Source organism: Podarcis filfolensis (genome assembly GCF_964270895.1).
Source record: "Podarcis filfolensis genome assembly, chromosome: 12".
NCBI classification, from domain to species: domain Eukaryota; kingdom Metazoa; phylum Chordata; class Lepidosauria; order Squamata; family Lacertidae; genus Podarcis; species Podarcis filfolensis.
The window spans coordinates 56,883,124-56,897,843 of record NC_139614.1 but is presented as its reverse complement, the minus strand read 5'-3'; the positions used below and the strand labels follow the sequence as shown (position 1 = coordinate 56,897,843).

The 14,720-nt window shown below is 43.6% G+C and overlaps 1 protein-coding gene across 2 annotated transcripts in view; it reads right to left on the bottom strand.

The window, feature by feature from the left end:
• Nucleotides 1–11,374, bottom strand: part of LOC310746205 (GTPase IMAP family member 9-like) — a 56,185-nt gene extending 44,811 nt beyond the window's left edge. The window contains exons 1-3 of one of the 2 annotated variants that reach the window (XM_083580047.1): nt 11,161–11,374; nt 7,995–8,059; nt 1,833–4,201 (exon numbers count right to left, since the gene is read on the bottom strand). In XM_083580047.1, coding sequence (XP_083436173.1) covers nt 3,540–4,201; nt 7,995–8,034 — 702 coding nt within the window. In that variant the 5' untranslated portion in view covers nt 8,035–8,059; nt 11,161–11,374 and the 3' untranslated portion in view covers nt 1,833–3,539. Of the gene's footprint in view, nt 1–1,832; nt 4,202–7,994; nt 8,060–11,160 lie in introns of those variants that run through there. The other variant, XM_083580046.1, reaches the window with a different exon arrangement.
• Between the last annotated feature and the right edge of the window lie 3,346 nt (nt 11,375–14,720).

Here is a 14,720-nt window from a genome sequence, read left to right as displayed (position 1 = left end):
TAGATGGCCCTTGGGGTCCCTTCCAACTCTGCCATTCCATGATTCTTTGTTTTTCTGGGCAAGTCCCTGCAGGCAGGCATCCCGTGGTCAATGGCCTTTGGTCAAGTCAGGCGGAGACGGACCCAGATTGCCACAGGTTTGGGGGCGAGGGGACCAGAGTGGGCAGGGGCTGTCAGGAAGATGGAAGCAGGGCTATTGCAGTGGTTCTGAAACTGTTTACTCTGGGCTAGACTTTCAGAAGAAAAATTTGTTCACATTGTTGCAGGCAAACATGCTGTACAGTGGTACCTCGGGTTACATACGCTTCAGGTTACAGACGCTTCAGGTTACAGACTCCGCTAACCCAGAAATAGTGCTTCAGGTTAAGAACTGTGCTTCAGGATGAGAACAGAAATCGTGGTCTGGCGGCGCGGCGGCAGCAGGAGGCCCCATTAGCTAAAGTGGTGCTTCAGGTTAAGAACAGTTTCAGGTTAAGAACGGACCTCCAGAATGAATTAAGTTCTTAATCCGAGGTACCACTGTAATTCCTGGGTCTTGCCAGTAAAACTCAGGAGCCAGGAGGAGATAAGAGTCCAATGATTTTATTACTTTCCAAGCAATAGGTTCAGCGGGATCACTTCCACAAAGACTGAACCCCACCCCCCAAACACCGGGGTGGGGGGAGGTTACTTACAGGTTTCATACACAAAGCATTAAATTTTCCTCCAATCATATGCATAGAAACATTTCTCATTCCCTCATTCAAGGAAGCAAACTAGCTGTTATTAACCAAAAACTCATTTAGATACATTTCATTTAGCGCGCCATTCGCTGACATAGCTTTAATTCACCGTGTCTGCGTGGCCTTCACATAAATACATTTTGTTGCAACAGCTATTGCGCTTTGTATTGCGTGTGCTGCGTGTATAGCGACTTGTGTTCTTGCGATAAGAGTAAAGGCTTTCTCAGCAGTTTCGTAAAGCGATAGAGCTGTCTTTTGAGGCCCTTGGGGTCCCCCACGAGATCAGAAAAGAAATACTTGGAAAAAGGAAAAGGGGCCACGACTAGCTGTGCTTGATTTGTAATATGATCATGGGACACCCAGAAAGTATAAAACAATGCAGCTACACAAGAATATGAATTATTCCCAAAATATAATTACAAACAAGCCTCTTACATATGTATCTTAAGGATACCCTCCAACACTTCAAAGCCAAAATCTGGGGCATTGCCTTCCTGTATGTTGGCTATTTTGGTCGCTGTGATCTCACGTGATTTCACACTGTGCCCCCCCCCCAATTAAAGCACTTTTAGGGGCATGGCACCCCCAAATGTGCATTTTAAGGCAAGATCACAGCCCTGAAAAAAGCACTTTATATTGGGGGAGGGAAATTGTGCTGTGAAATTGTGTGATATCACAACAACCAAAATGGCCACTGTTCTCTTCCCGGAGAAAAACAGGATATCCCAGTTTTCCCAGGACACTTGTGGAGTATGCCTTAAGTATGTATACAAACTCAAGGAAAGGTGTGAGCTTTTGTGGTATGATAAAATCACACTTCTGAGAGAGAGAGAAAGGCTAACAAAATAAAATTGGCACAAGGTTTGAAGCACAAAGACTCTTTTGCAACCAATCTGTACAGCTTTATTATGTGCATGGCTAAAAATTATATTTATTCGCCGGAAGAAATATCAACAACCTCAGATATTTTGTCTCCCTGCTTATTTAATTTATATGCAGAATACATCATGCGAAAGGCTGGGCTGGATGAATCCCAAGCTGGAATTAAGATTGCCGGAAGAAATATCAACAACCTCAGATATGCAGATGACACAACCTTGATGGCAAAAAGTGAGGAGGAATTAAAGAACCTTTTAATGAGGGTGAAAGAGGAGAGCGCAAAATATGGTCTGAAGCTCAACATCAAAAAAACGAAGATCATGGCCACTGGGCCCATCACCTCCTGGCAAATAGAAGGGGAAGAAATGGAGGCAGTGAGAGATTTTACTTTCTTGGGCTCCATGATCACTGCAGATGGTGACAGCAGTCACGAAATTAAAAGACGCCTGCTTCTTGGGAGAAAGGCGATGGCAAACCTAGACAGCATCTTAAAAAGCAGAGACATCACCTTGCCAACAAAGGTCCGTATAGTAAAAGCTATGGTTTTCCCAGTAGTGATGTATGGAAGTGAGAGCTGGACCATCAAGAAGGCTGATCGCCGAAGAATGGATGCTTTTGAATTCTGGTGCTGGAGGAGACTCTGGAGAGTCCCATGGACTGCAAGAAGACCAAACCTATCCATTCTTAAGGAAATCAGCCCTGAGTGCTCACTGGAAGGACAGATCCTAAAGCTGACGCTCCAATACTTTGGCCACCTCATGAGAAGACTCCCTGGAAAAGACCCTGATGTTGGGAAAGATGGAGGGCACAAGGAGAAGGGGACGATAGAGGACGAGATGGTGGGACAGTGTTCTCGAAGCTACCAGCATGAGTTCTGGTCCAGCTACCAGCGTGCTCTGGTCCAGGGGGTCACGAAGAGGCGGACACGACTAAACGACTAAACAACAACAACAAAAATGAAAGCAAGACTTCCTTTAAAAAAACAGCTGGGTTAGCATAAACTGTGTCTTGCCTTCTGTGCAAACAGTTGTCTGTAGTACGAACTCACCTGTGTTATTTGGGAGTTATTTTTTATGCATTTCCTAAACTCTGCCTTCTGGGCTAGAGTGGGATGTTTGACTCAATGTTTACATGATATTGTATTATGTTGTAAGAATTTTTAAAAAGAAAAAGAAATAAGATTAATATCATTTCTTTAAATTGAATAATCTATTAAGCCCAAGAACCATAAGTGAAGTGGCTGGGGTGGTATTTATAATGTAATTTTTATTTGAATATTTCCACAATTTGTTTTTGCTTTTGCTTCAGTATATCAATACTGAAAAGCCTAATGAAAAGATTTATGGGAAAATTAAATGGAACAGGAGAAATGAAACATTTGCATTCCAAATAAATGCGCAATGGTGAAAACAGGTCATTTATTGGGACAGAGTGATTTTTCAGCTGTTGTTAAAAGTTGCAAAACAACGAAGCATGGGATGGAGCGATGGAGAAATTTCAGAAACAACAATCTGATATGACGGATAACAGCAAAAACCAGGGAAAGAAAGACATAACATCTTATGAGGACAGGAAGAAACACCAGGGACAGAATAATTGCCACACACAGGAAGAACAAGGATATAGTTTGAGTTCCTCACTTGTAGTTTTATAAATCATTTAATGTATCAACAGAAATAGAAGTTATTGTCATGGAATTCTACTCAGTATTGCTCCACAGCAGAACTCCAGTGTATAGTTAGGAGAGTAAAAACTTAAACATGTTGCAGGATTCGCCCCAAAACAGACCAGAGACAATGAATATTTCATCCAGCAGAGCTTTAGTGCTACTGAAGGCAAATGAGCGAAATGGTCACAAATCCAATACATTCAGGATTGGCCCTGTCCATCAGAAATCCAGTTGCAGCAGACTTAACTTAAACTTACAATAACTTAAGCCTTATCTCCAGCAAGACGTAAGCCAACTCCACCAAGACATGTCCTTATTGAATTGCTCCTCGGTGTACAGTGGTGTTCTGCCATTGAGTACCACCAAGCCATCAATCATCTCAATGAGCTCCTTTACCTGACTCTCCTTTTCTTCTTCATCAGCCACATTGTTAAAAGCAATCATTCGTCTTTCGGACATCTCAATCAGTTCCTTCAGGTGCCCCTCAGCGCCTGCTATGAAGTCATTTATAGTTAAATGATTCTTATCTAAGTCATCTTTATAGGTGACTAAAAGTATCAGATACTTCTTTCCTTCATCCTTGAAGAGCCTTTTCACTCCCTGAAATATTTCCTGGTCCTCCTTTGTGATCTTTCCTGCTTTTATCACGATGAGGATGGCGTGAGCTCCAGGAGAGACCATATCAATGCACTCCTTAAGCTCATTTTGCGTGAAGCGTTCCTTAATTTTTGTATCAAAGAACCCAGGTGTGTCAACAACAACAACTGTCCTGCCCTGTACAGGGGCTTTTTTACATTCACATATCTGAGTTGTTGAAGCAAGTGCATATGTGCTTTTAAATTTCTCAGACCCCAGGATGGTGTTTCCTGTTGCGCTCTTCCCGGATCCGGTTTTGCCAATGAGCAAAATTCTCAATTCTTTGTCTGCTCTGGCTAAATAAGAGATAAAAAATACCATTTCAGCAAAGTTCCTGAGACTAACACACACACACAAAAAAAAGTCTTACAAATGTTTCATAGGCGTGCTACTTATTAGTTACCTAATTTGTTTTACAAGAAAGGCGATTCTGACTAAATGTCAAGAAGAACTTTCTGATGCCAAGAGCATCAGACTTTCCTTCCGTGGAGGTTTTTAAGCAGAGGTTGGCTAGCCACGTGCCACAGGTGCGGTAGTTGCGATTCCTGCATTGCAGGGGATCAGACTAGATTAATAAACAACTACCTGACTTTTAGAAGACATCTGTTGTTGTTTTAAAGATATTTATTAAGATTTTACAGAATGAAAAAAGAAAAAAAGAAAAATACGAAATAAAAATAGTTAAAAAACAATTCCATCTTTCCATCACTTATTTTTCATATGCTTATTTCCCAGACCTCCTCGCACCTCCCTTTTTTTTATTCCAATTCAAATTATTAGTTCAGCAAATCCTTTCCCTCTTTGTTTATCCTAGTCCTCAATCTTAAAATATTATAACCTTAAATTTTAACCTGTTAATAGTCCATTTTTTCATATTCCTTATAGCGTTATAGCTAGCAACCACTTAACTTTTTATCCAACATCATTCTATCATTCATTAATTTTACAATATTTCTGTAAATAGTCTTTAAATTTCTTCCAATCTTCTTCCACCGACTCTTCTCCCTGGTCTCGGATTCTGCCAGTCATTTCTGCCAGTTCCATATAGTCCATCACCTTCATCTGCCATTCTTCCAGAGTGGGTAGATCTTGTGTCTTCCAATACTTTGCAATAAGTATTCTTGCTGCTGTCGTGGCATACATAAAGAAAGTTCTATCCTTCTTTGGCACCAATTGGCCCACGATGCCCAGGAGAAAGGCCTCTGGTTTCTTCAAGAAGGTATATTTAAATACCTTTTTCATTTCATTATAGATCATCTCCCAGAAAGCCTTGATCTTTGGGCACGTCCACCAAAGGTGAAAGAATGTACCTTCAGTTTCTTTACATTTCCAACATTTGTTATCGGGCAAATGGTAAATTTTTGCAAGCTTGACTGGGGTCATGTACCACCTGTATATCATTTTCATAATATTCTCTCTTAAGGCATTACATGCCGTAAACTTTTAGAAGACATCTGAAGGCAGCCCTCTTTAGGGAAGTTTTTAAAGTTTGATGTTTTATCATTTATTTATTTTTAATAATTTATTTATTTTCAGTGCAAAATTACAACAAAAATTACAAACTCGTCATGTTTTTAATGTTCTGTTGGAAGCCACCCAGAGTGGCTGGGGGCCTCGAACCAAATGGGCGGAGTGTAAGTAATAAATTAATATTAAAGTATTATTATTATTAGATGACCCTTGAGGTCCCTTCCAACTTTGCAGTGTTGTGATTCTACTGAAGCCATAGTGGAACCTCTGTTTTGGAATGTCTTTGTTGACAAACATTTTGGAACTCGGATGCCGTAAACCCAGAAATAAATGCTTCGGTTTTCAAACACTTTTCGGAAGTTGAACATGCTGCGCAGCTTCCATTTTGAGTTTCCCTATTGTGTTGAGGCTTCTGTATTGAATTTTCAGTTCTCAAACATTTTGGAACTAGAACGGTCTTCTGGAACAGATTACGTTCGAAAACCGAGGTTCCACTGTACAAGGGAAATTTCCTACCCCTTTTTCTCTTGCCAGTTGAGGGCGCACAGAAAATGTGTTGTGGTGTTTCATTCCAGTGGGCACCCTGACCACAGTTTCTACCCTCAGCATGATCCAAGGAGAAGACCTGTTTGTGGCCACCTTGAAGCCATAAGCGGCACTCCAGAGATTTGTGGTGGCAATGCATGTCCTGCCCTCCTGGAACTGAGCCAAGACTTGCTGGAAGTTTCCCATTAACTTTTATTGAGAGACAGCTTTGGCATTTCAGACAATGCATATAGACAAGGTGCATTCTCTCGGGCGCTCACTGCTCCTTCCTAGGTGTTGCCCCCTCGGCTGTCTGCGTTTCTCACTCCTTCTTGATTAAGGGGATGCGAGTGGCATCTCCAAGATTTAAGAAGGTTAAGAAATGTTTTTCCAGTGTTTAAATAGGCCTTAAAGGCAACATTGAGCAGCTGTTTATCATAAATGTGAAGTTGTTGTTTTTTCAAATGCAAGCTTGCTTAAATAATTTTTATGTAAGGGCCTGATCAAGCCAAAAACAGGGCAAATATTGAACAACTGAGCAACTTTCCTAGAGTGCAAGACCAACACCAATAATAATAATAATAATAATAATAATAATGCAATCCCATAGAAAGGCAAAGGCAAAGACATCTCTCTCATGAAATGTCCAAACCTATGCCAGGGACAAGGCGACATGGTCAAGATGAAAGCCCTAAGGGGATTCATCAGGTGGTGCTGCTGTGGGTATGTTAGAGGTGTGAGACCAGAGAACTAACTTTGACACCTGGGAACACACAAAAAGGCAGAAACAAAACAAACTGAATTTTTCAGTTATTGGTGGACCTTCCTGCTAAATGTAAAGCATAGACCACTATTGAGAAAATGTTTCTCCCAAAGTGCTATAATGCCACAAGTAATTTAGTAACAAAATGCAACATGTGTTATTTTTATGAGATATCCTATATCCAGCTATGTGCACTGCTACACTTGCAAACATACCAGGTTAACATTTTGTGGGGCAAAGAATTTTTAAAGAAAAAATTAAAATCCCAAAGGGGTGATTGAAATAAAAAAATTAAGGTCTTATATATACAGTCATACCTCAGGTTAAAGAAGCTTTGGGTTAAATCTTTTCAGGTTGTGTCCCGTGGCGACCCAGAAGTACTGGAAAGGGTTACTTCCGGGTTTTGCCGCTCGCACATGTGCAGATGCTCAAAATTACATCATGCTCATGCGCATGAATCATGACCCGCGCAGACGGGCAGACATGGGTTGCGTTCTGCTCAGGTTGCGAACAGGGCTCCGGAATGGATCCTGTTCACAACCAGAGGTACCACTGTATAATAAATGTTCATAAATGTACCAAGCAAAACACGTACATAAATATATAAACCACATGTCTGAAGCAGCACAGGAAAACAGCCATGAAGCCATTTTGGTTCCCAAACTGACCAAATGTTTTCTCTGCAAGGTCAAAGGAAAATGGAAAAGCCTCCCCTTTGTCTTTTCCTTCACAAATCCTGTCTTAAGGGTATGTGTGTGTGAATAGGGTGAGCCTGTGACCTGGCTCAGGAACTAAGTATTTATCATTACAAAAACCTGGCCAGGCTCCCCAGGGTATCCAATCAAGTGAGCATTAATAGGTAACCTGCCAGACAGGAGATAAACAATGCACTCATATTTCTGTTGTAGACCACCCTTTCTTTGATGTAGGTATGATGTATCTGGGGGTGGTCTTGGACTCCAAGGCGGGCAATTTAAAAATGTCTATATAGGGGCGGGCACACCTGGGTCCTGGGTCCTCCTCCTTTCCTGCATGAGAGGGGAGCAGCCTGTTGCAACGGTTCAATAAAGATCAGGCTTACGAGCTGCTTTGTTTCTCAATATTCTCTGGCTGGCCTCTGTTCTTTTCTCCAACCGATGGAGAACCTACAAAGGACTCTGTAAGGGCTCTTGTGTCCCTCATAAGGGAATAAGGGCAGATTTTCGTTTATTACATGTGTTTCCCCTGGGCTCATCCTTCTCTGCCAGTCTCTGCCATCTTGAAGTCATAAGCAAACCATGCAGAAATTTGTGGTGCTACCTCAGAATGGTCAGTATCAGGAATAGACTCACCTTTGGCCATGTTGCCTGTTGCAGAAAGATAAGCTGCCATCAAGGTTCACAGTGGTCCAGAAATCCTGCATTAAAAACACCAAAAGTCATTTGCAGAAACTCAGTTTCACTCCATGGACTTTCCTGCTACTGGAGTCCTTAGCCAAAAACAAAGTTTGGGGAATACGTAAATCGGTCCTCTCTGATACCTAAGACTGGTAGCTAAGGAAGCAACATTCAATGAGATAAAGGTTGCTGGCCCTCTACCTTGGCTCCAGTGGGAAAAAATGAACTCCTTGTGAGGGGTCCAAGTCCAAAAGGGAACCATAGAAACTGGAAGAACCAAAACTTAGAGGTCCTTCCATTCCTACTTGTTGTACAAGGCAAGAACGTTTGCAGTGTAATAAAAAAATTCAAGGTTATATATATATATATATGGTAAAGGTACCCCTGCCCGTACGGGCCAGTCTTGACAGACTCTGGGGTTGTGCGCCCATCTCACTCAAGAGGCCAGGGGCCAGCGCTGTCCGCAGACACTTCCGGGTCACGTGGCCAGCGTGACAAAGCTGCATCTGGCGAGCCAGCGCAGCACACAGAATGCCGTTTACCTTCCCGCTGGTAAGCGGTCCCTATTTATCTACTTGCACCCGGGGGTGCTTTCGAACTGCTAGGTTGGCAGGCGCTGGGACCGAACAGCGGGAGCGCACCCCGCCGTGGGGATTAGAACCGCCGACCTTTTGATCGGCAAGCCCTAGGCGCTGAGGCTTTTACCCACAGCGCCACCCGCGTCCCCATATATATATATAAATGTTCATAAATGTACCAAGCAAACATGTACATAAAAATATAAACCACATGTCTGGAGAGGCACACTCCTGAAACCGTTTTGACTCCCAAACTGACCAAATGTTTCTCTGCAAGGAGGGAGGGGGTGAGGGAACCTCCCCATTATCTCAGAAATTAAGTGATTACCATCTCAAAGGAATGGCCAGACTACCAGGAAAGGCGATCGGATAAGGCATTATCTGATAACCTGGCAAACAGGAAAAACAACAACATTCAAATTTCTGTTGTAGATCTTTTCTGTGATGTAGGTATGATGTTTGTGGGGGGGCGGTCTTGAGTAACAGGGCAGGGAATTTAAAATGTCTATATAAGGGTAGGCACACCTTTGTTCAGGGTCTTCCTCCTTTCCTGCGTGTGAGGGGAGCAGCCTGTTGCAACAGATCAATAAAGATCAGGCTTACGAGCTGCTTTGCTTCTCAATATTCTCTGGTTGGGCTCTGTTGTTTTCTCCGACCGATGGAGAACCTACAAAGGACTCTATAAGGAAATAAAGGCAGATAAGCTAAGTTCTGGGTAAACAGGGTTACATATCAAACTCTAAACCGAATGATTTCACCTGAGAATGCCCCTTCTACATTCTAGTCAGTTTCACAAGAAGATCAAATCAGTCAACCCAATCTAGTCACTTTTACTGTGGGGTCAGTAAACTTGGCAGGCTGATTTTCAGCATTTCTTAATTGTGCTATTTTACAACAGCAGAACAATGAACAGAGGAGGAGAATGAGGAGCCCACAAATCAGAGCTAGAGGACTTACAACCTTACAGGTTTGCGGCCAGAACCCCCAAACCTGTACTTTAATGTCACACCAAAGAGGGAGCAAGCTTGTTTTCTGTTGCTCCAGAGGGCAGGACCCGAACCAGTGGATTTGATTTACAAAAAAGAAGATTCTGACTAAGCCTTAGGAGGAACTTTCTGAAGGCAAGAACTGTTTGGTGGAACAGACTCCCTCAGAAGGTGGTGCAATCTCCTTCCTTGTAGGTTTTTAATGGTCTGGGAATCTGGGGGGGGGGGCAGCATTGCATCTCGCAGGAAGAAGGAGAAAGGACCTAACTGGTGGCTGTGCTTTTTTGGAGGTAGGGTGTTTGTGGAAACTTCTACCACCTGACCTCTCCTTCACACGCCTCCAAAAAGGGGTGAATGCTTTTTGTAAATCCTGGACTCAGAAAGTCATGACTTAAAATTTGGCTGGCATGCATGACTTTGGTATGGAAAGGCGAAAATTTATAAAAGTTTTATGGACCATATCCTTAGGAAGAATCTGTATAGAGTTTGGGAGAAATATAAAAATATGCTGGAAAGGAAAACACCTTTATGGCTATCTCCTGTTGAGGCTATTACAATTAAGAGAGTTAATATGGATAGACAGTGGGTGACTTACAGGGAATTGCTGTATTTTACAGGGGCAGAACCTAAACTGAAATCAATGGAAAATGTAAGGAGCCATATTACGGATTGGTTGCAATACCATCTGTCACATGAAATGTTTAAAGTAGATAGGAAGAATGGTTTTTCGGACCAAAGCTGACAATTCAAAAAAGAACTTCTACGAAACAAAGAGAAACTTTTGTTTAAAATGTATTATCTGTTATTAGACTGGGAAACAAAAGATGAGCCCTTTCTGTTGGGGATAATTCAGACGGAAATTCCCAGGTGTCCAAAAAGGTTATTTATGTGTGCCACCACTGCGGCCCGTGTTTTGTTAGCCCCAAAAGGGAAAACGAGTGAGGTCTCAACCAAAGGAGAACGGCAACTGAAGTTGACTGAATATGCACAGCTTGCAGACTCAAGATATAGAATAAGAGAACAAGAAGAAAATGTGTTTAAAGAAGATTGGAAAATGTTTATTGAATATATGGAAAATAATTGTGTACAGCCAAAAACACTGGCAGCATTAAGATAAATTCAACAGTGTTAATAAGTTTTGAGGGATGTAATAATGGAATACTAATTGGTGTAGTTTTTGTAAAATATGCAGGGATTTATGATATGCAAAAAGAACCTTGGAAAGAAAAGAAGGGAAGTCACTGATATTTTAAGGATGTAAAATGAGTATTTTAAATTGTAAAACAGAAAATTTTATTAAAAATATATAAAAACAGAAAGGGGTGAGTCCATGGCATGTACTGTGCCCCCTTTTCCCCTCCCTTTTAGAGCATCACCCAGGAGGGCAGATTTTGCCTCCAACCACCAACCGCCCCTTAAAAACCAAGTGCAGAAGGCGCATTGTGGCATTTGCAAAATATTTTCCCACCCCCCAATCCCCCTCCCAATTTCCTCCTGCAGGGGGGATCCCCACCTCTGCTTAATTCCACCAGAACAGCGGGGGGGGGGGTTCACTACCTTGACTTCTGCTGGGCAGTTTTCTCAGCCTGGAGGTGTTGCTGGTCTGGCTGTTTCTCTCTGCAACTTCTGGCAGCCTCTGACTCTCCCCGTCCCTCTCAGAGCTCTGAGTCTGATGCAGGTTTTGAGTGCACAGTAATAGCCGAATGTTGGACACATGGAAAGCGAAAGTGTTTTCTTCTCAGTTGATTCATCCAATTGCACATCCATAAAAGGAAAAAAAAATTTTTCCTTCCAGTAGCACCTTAAAGACCAACTAAGTTAGTTCTTGGTATGAGCTTTCGTGTGCATGCACACTTCTTCAGATACACTTCAGATACACTTCTTCAGATACACTTCAGATACACTCAGATACACTTCAGATACACTCAGATACCAACTTAGTTGGTCTTTAAGGTGCTACTGGAAGGAAAAAAAATTTTTTGTTTTGACTATGGCAGACCAACACGGCTACCTTTCTGTATCCATAAAAGGAGAACACAATAGCATCAAAAGAGTCCGGCTGAGGGGTCAGGCAAAAGGGGTCTATCATTGTCCAGCAGCCGGATGCCTCTGCAAACCAGATGCCATGACAGGAAACTCACAAGCAAGACGTCAGCTCAGTGGCTTTCCCCACACTTGGGGTATTCAGAGGCATAGGAGGCAGCCTTATACAGAGTCAGACCATGTGCCATAGACGCATTACAGTGGTACCTCGGGTTAAGTACTTAATTCGTTCCGGAGGTCCATTCTTAACCTGAAACTGTTCTTAACCTGAAGAACCACTTTAGCTAATGGGGCCTCCTGCTGCTGCTGCCGCGCCGCCAGAGCACAATTTCTGTTCTTATCCTGAAGCAAAGTTCTTAACCTGAAGCACTATTTCTGGGTTAGCGGAGTCTGTGACCTGAAGCATACGTAACCTGAAGCGTATGTAACCCGAGGTACCACTGTACTGCCCTTGATCGGGACACTAGACTTCTGTTGAGGCAGCGTGGAATAGCCTTAGCCTTTTTTGCTGCTGCATCACACTGTGGGCCCATGTGAAGCTTGCGGTCTGCTAAGGAAGGAACTGATTGACCGTCTCCTCACAACAGAAGAAAGCCAGTTGCTACCGGGATGCCATTCCCTTCCAGATGCCAGACCACACCTGGAATACTGAGTCTAGATCTGGGCGCCACAATTTAAGAAGGATGTTGAGAAGCTAGAAGGTGGGCAGAGGAGGGCGACCAAGGGGATCAAGAGTCTGGAGACCAAGTCTTAGGAGTAACAGTTGATGAGGTTGGGGATGTTTAGCCTGGAAAAGAGGAGACTGAGAGGAGATATGAGAGCCATCTTCACATATCTCAAGAGCTGTCCCGTGGAAGATGCACCAAGCTTGTATTCTCCTTCTCCAGAGGGTAGGACTCGAACCAATGGCATCATGTTACAAGAAAGGAGATTCTGGCTAAATATCAGGAAAAACTTTCAGACAGTAAAAGCAGTTTGACAGTGGAATGGTCTCCCTCAGGAGGTGGTGGACTTTCCTGCCTTGGAGATTTATAAGCAGATGTTGGATGGTCACCTGTCATGGATGCTTTAGATGAGATTCTTGCATTGCAGGGGCTTGGGCTAGATGACCTTTGGACTCTACCATTCTAGGATTCTAGCATTCTGTGTGTACTGTAAAAAGGAGGCAGATAAACTCCTCACTCCTGCATCACCAATTATTGTTGTTGTTGTTGTTGTTGTTGTTGTTGTTGTTGTTGTTGTTTATTTGTACCCCACCCATCTGGCTGGATTTCCCCAGCCACTCTGGGCGGCTTCCAATAAAGATGAAAAATACATTAAAATGTCACACATTAAAAGCTTCCCTGAACAGGGCTGCCTTCAGATGTCTTCTAAATGTCAGGTAGTTGTTTATCTCTTTGACATCTGATGGGAGGACGTTCCACAGGGCGGGCGCCACCACCGAGAAGGCCCTCTGCCTGGCTCCCTGTAGCTTCACTTTTCGCAGGGAGGGAACCGCAGAAGGCCCCTCAGCACTGGACCTCTGTGTCCGGGCAGAATGATGTGGATGGAGACGCTTCTATACTGGGCTGAGGCCATTTAGGGCTTTAAAGGTCAACACCAACACTTTGAATTGTGCTTGGAAACATACTGTGCAATAGAGCTGATTCCCAGGCTGCAGATCCCAAAGAACAAGCTCTCTCCACTCTGGGAACGTGGGCTGGTTGCTCCATGAGAAGAAATGGACAAAAATCTCCAGAGGGGCTCATCCCCCCTTCCACTGCTTGTGGGGACACCCATGCAGTTTGTAAAGAAAACAAACACAGAGGAGTTGAGATCTTGCACTGACTTGCAAAACCTCAGCCGGGTCCTGCTGCCCAACTGCTACCTGCAGAAGCTTCTCCCCACCTTTCTCTGGGCATTTGTGCTGGTTGTGCAGTCTCAATTTCGCCACTGAGTGTGTCCTGGAAAAGGATCTGTGGTCAACCCCACCTGTACGTGAGAGATCCTTCTTCATGTGCCTCCTCCTCAAGGGGTCCAGAGGGTGTCAACACAAGAACAGGGCCTTTTCTGCAGTGGCTCCCCGTCTGGGGAATGCTCTCCCCAGGGAGGCTCGTCTGGCACCTTCATTATGCATCTTTAGGTGCCAGGCGAAAACACTCTTCTCCAACAAGGCCTTTGGCAGATTGACATCCAAAGCACTTTTATATGTGTTGTGCAAGGGGGATTATTGGTTTTTGTTCTTATTTTTATTATGTATTTCACCATCCTCATCCTCATCAATGCCACTCTGATGAACATACCTGTATGCCAGATACGTTTACAAACACACATTTGTTGCCTTCACAGCACATATGAGTCACTGAAGTTACATGCATGTGAAATAATGTTTGTGCACAGCTGGAGTTAGCCACAGCTGGAGGCAGCGATGCTTCTGAATTGCAGCTGCTGGAAACTCCAGGAGGGGAGAGTTGTTCTTGAGCTCAGCTCCTGCTTGCAGGCTTCCCTTGGGGGCATCTGGCTGGTCACTGTGAGAACAGGAGGCTGGACTGGAGAACTCTGCTGGTTAATGTGTGGTGCTGAAAACGCCAAGGTTGCAGGTTCAATCCCCGTGTGGGACAGCTGCATTGTGGGGGGGGGTGGACTGGATGATCCTGGGGGTCCCTTCCAACTCTTCAGGTCTATGAGTCTGTGACTCGATGGGCGGCTGGCCAGATCCAGAAGGGCTCTTCATATGTTCTTATGTTCTTCCTGTTTGCCAAGAGTAGAGAGATTAGTATCCTGTTTTGCATTGAAAGGTCACCCAAACAAAAGAAGGAAATGGCCAGCAAGAAAAGCAATACACCCTTCCTGACTGTTGGTTTCTGGACCCAAACAGGGTTTTCTTTATAATCATGTGATTTCTCAGAAATGGCCCATGGCTGCTCACTTTCGCAATCCCTCCTCCCAAAACCAGCAAACCACACACACACATTTTAAAAAACCAGTTAAAACCATTAGGGCAAGACCATCCCCATAGAAGACGTTGAGGAGGTGCTCCTTGCCCTTGCTCTCCCCCAGAGCAGATCTTCCCAAAGGGAGCAACTCCTTTGGTT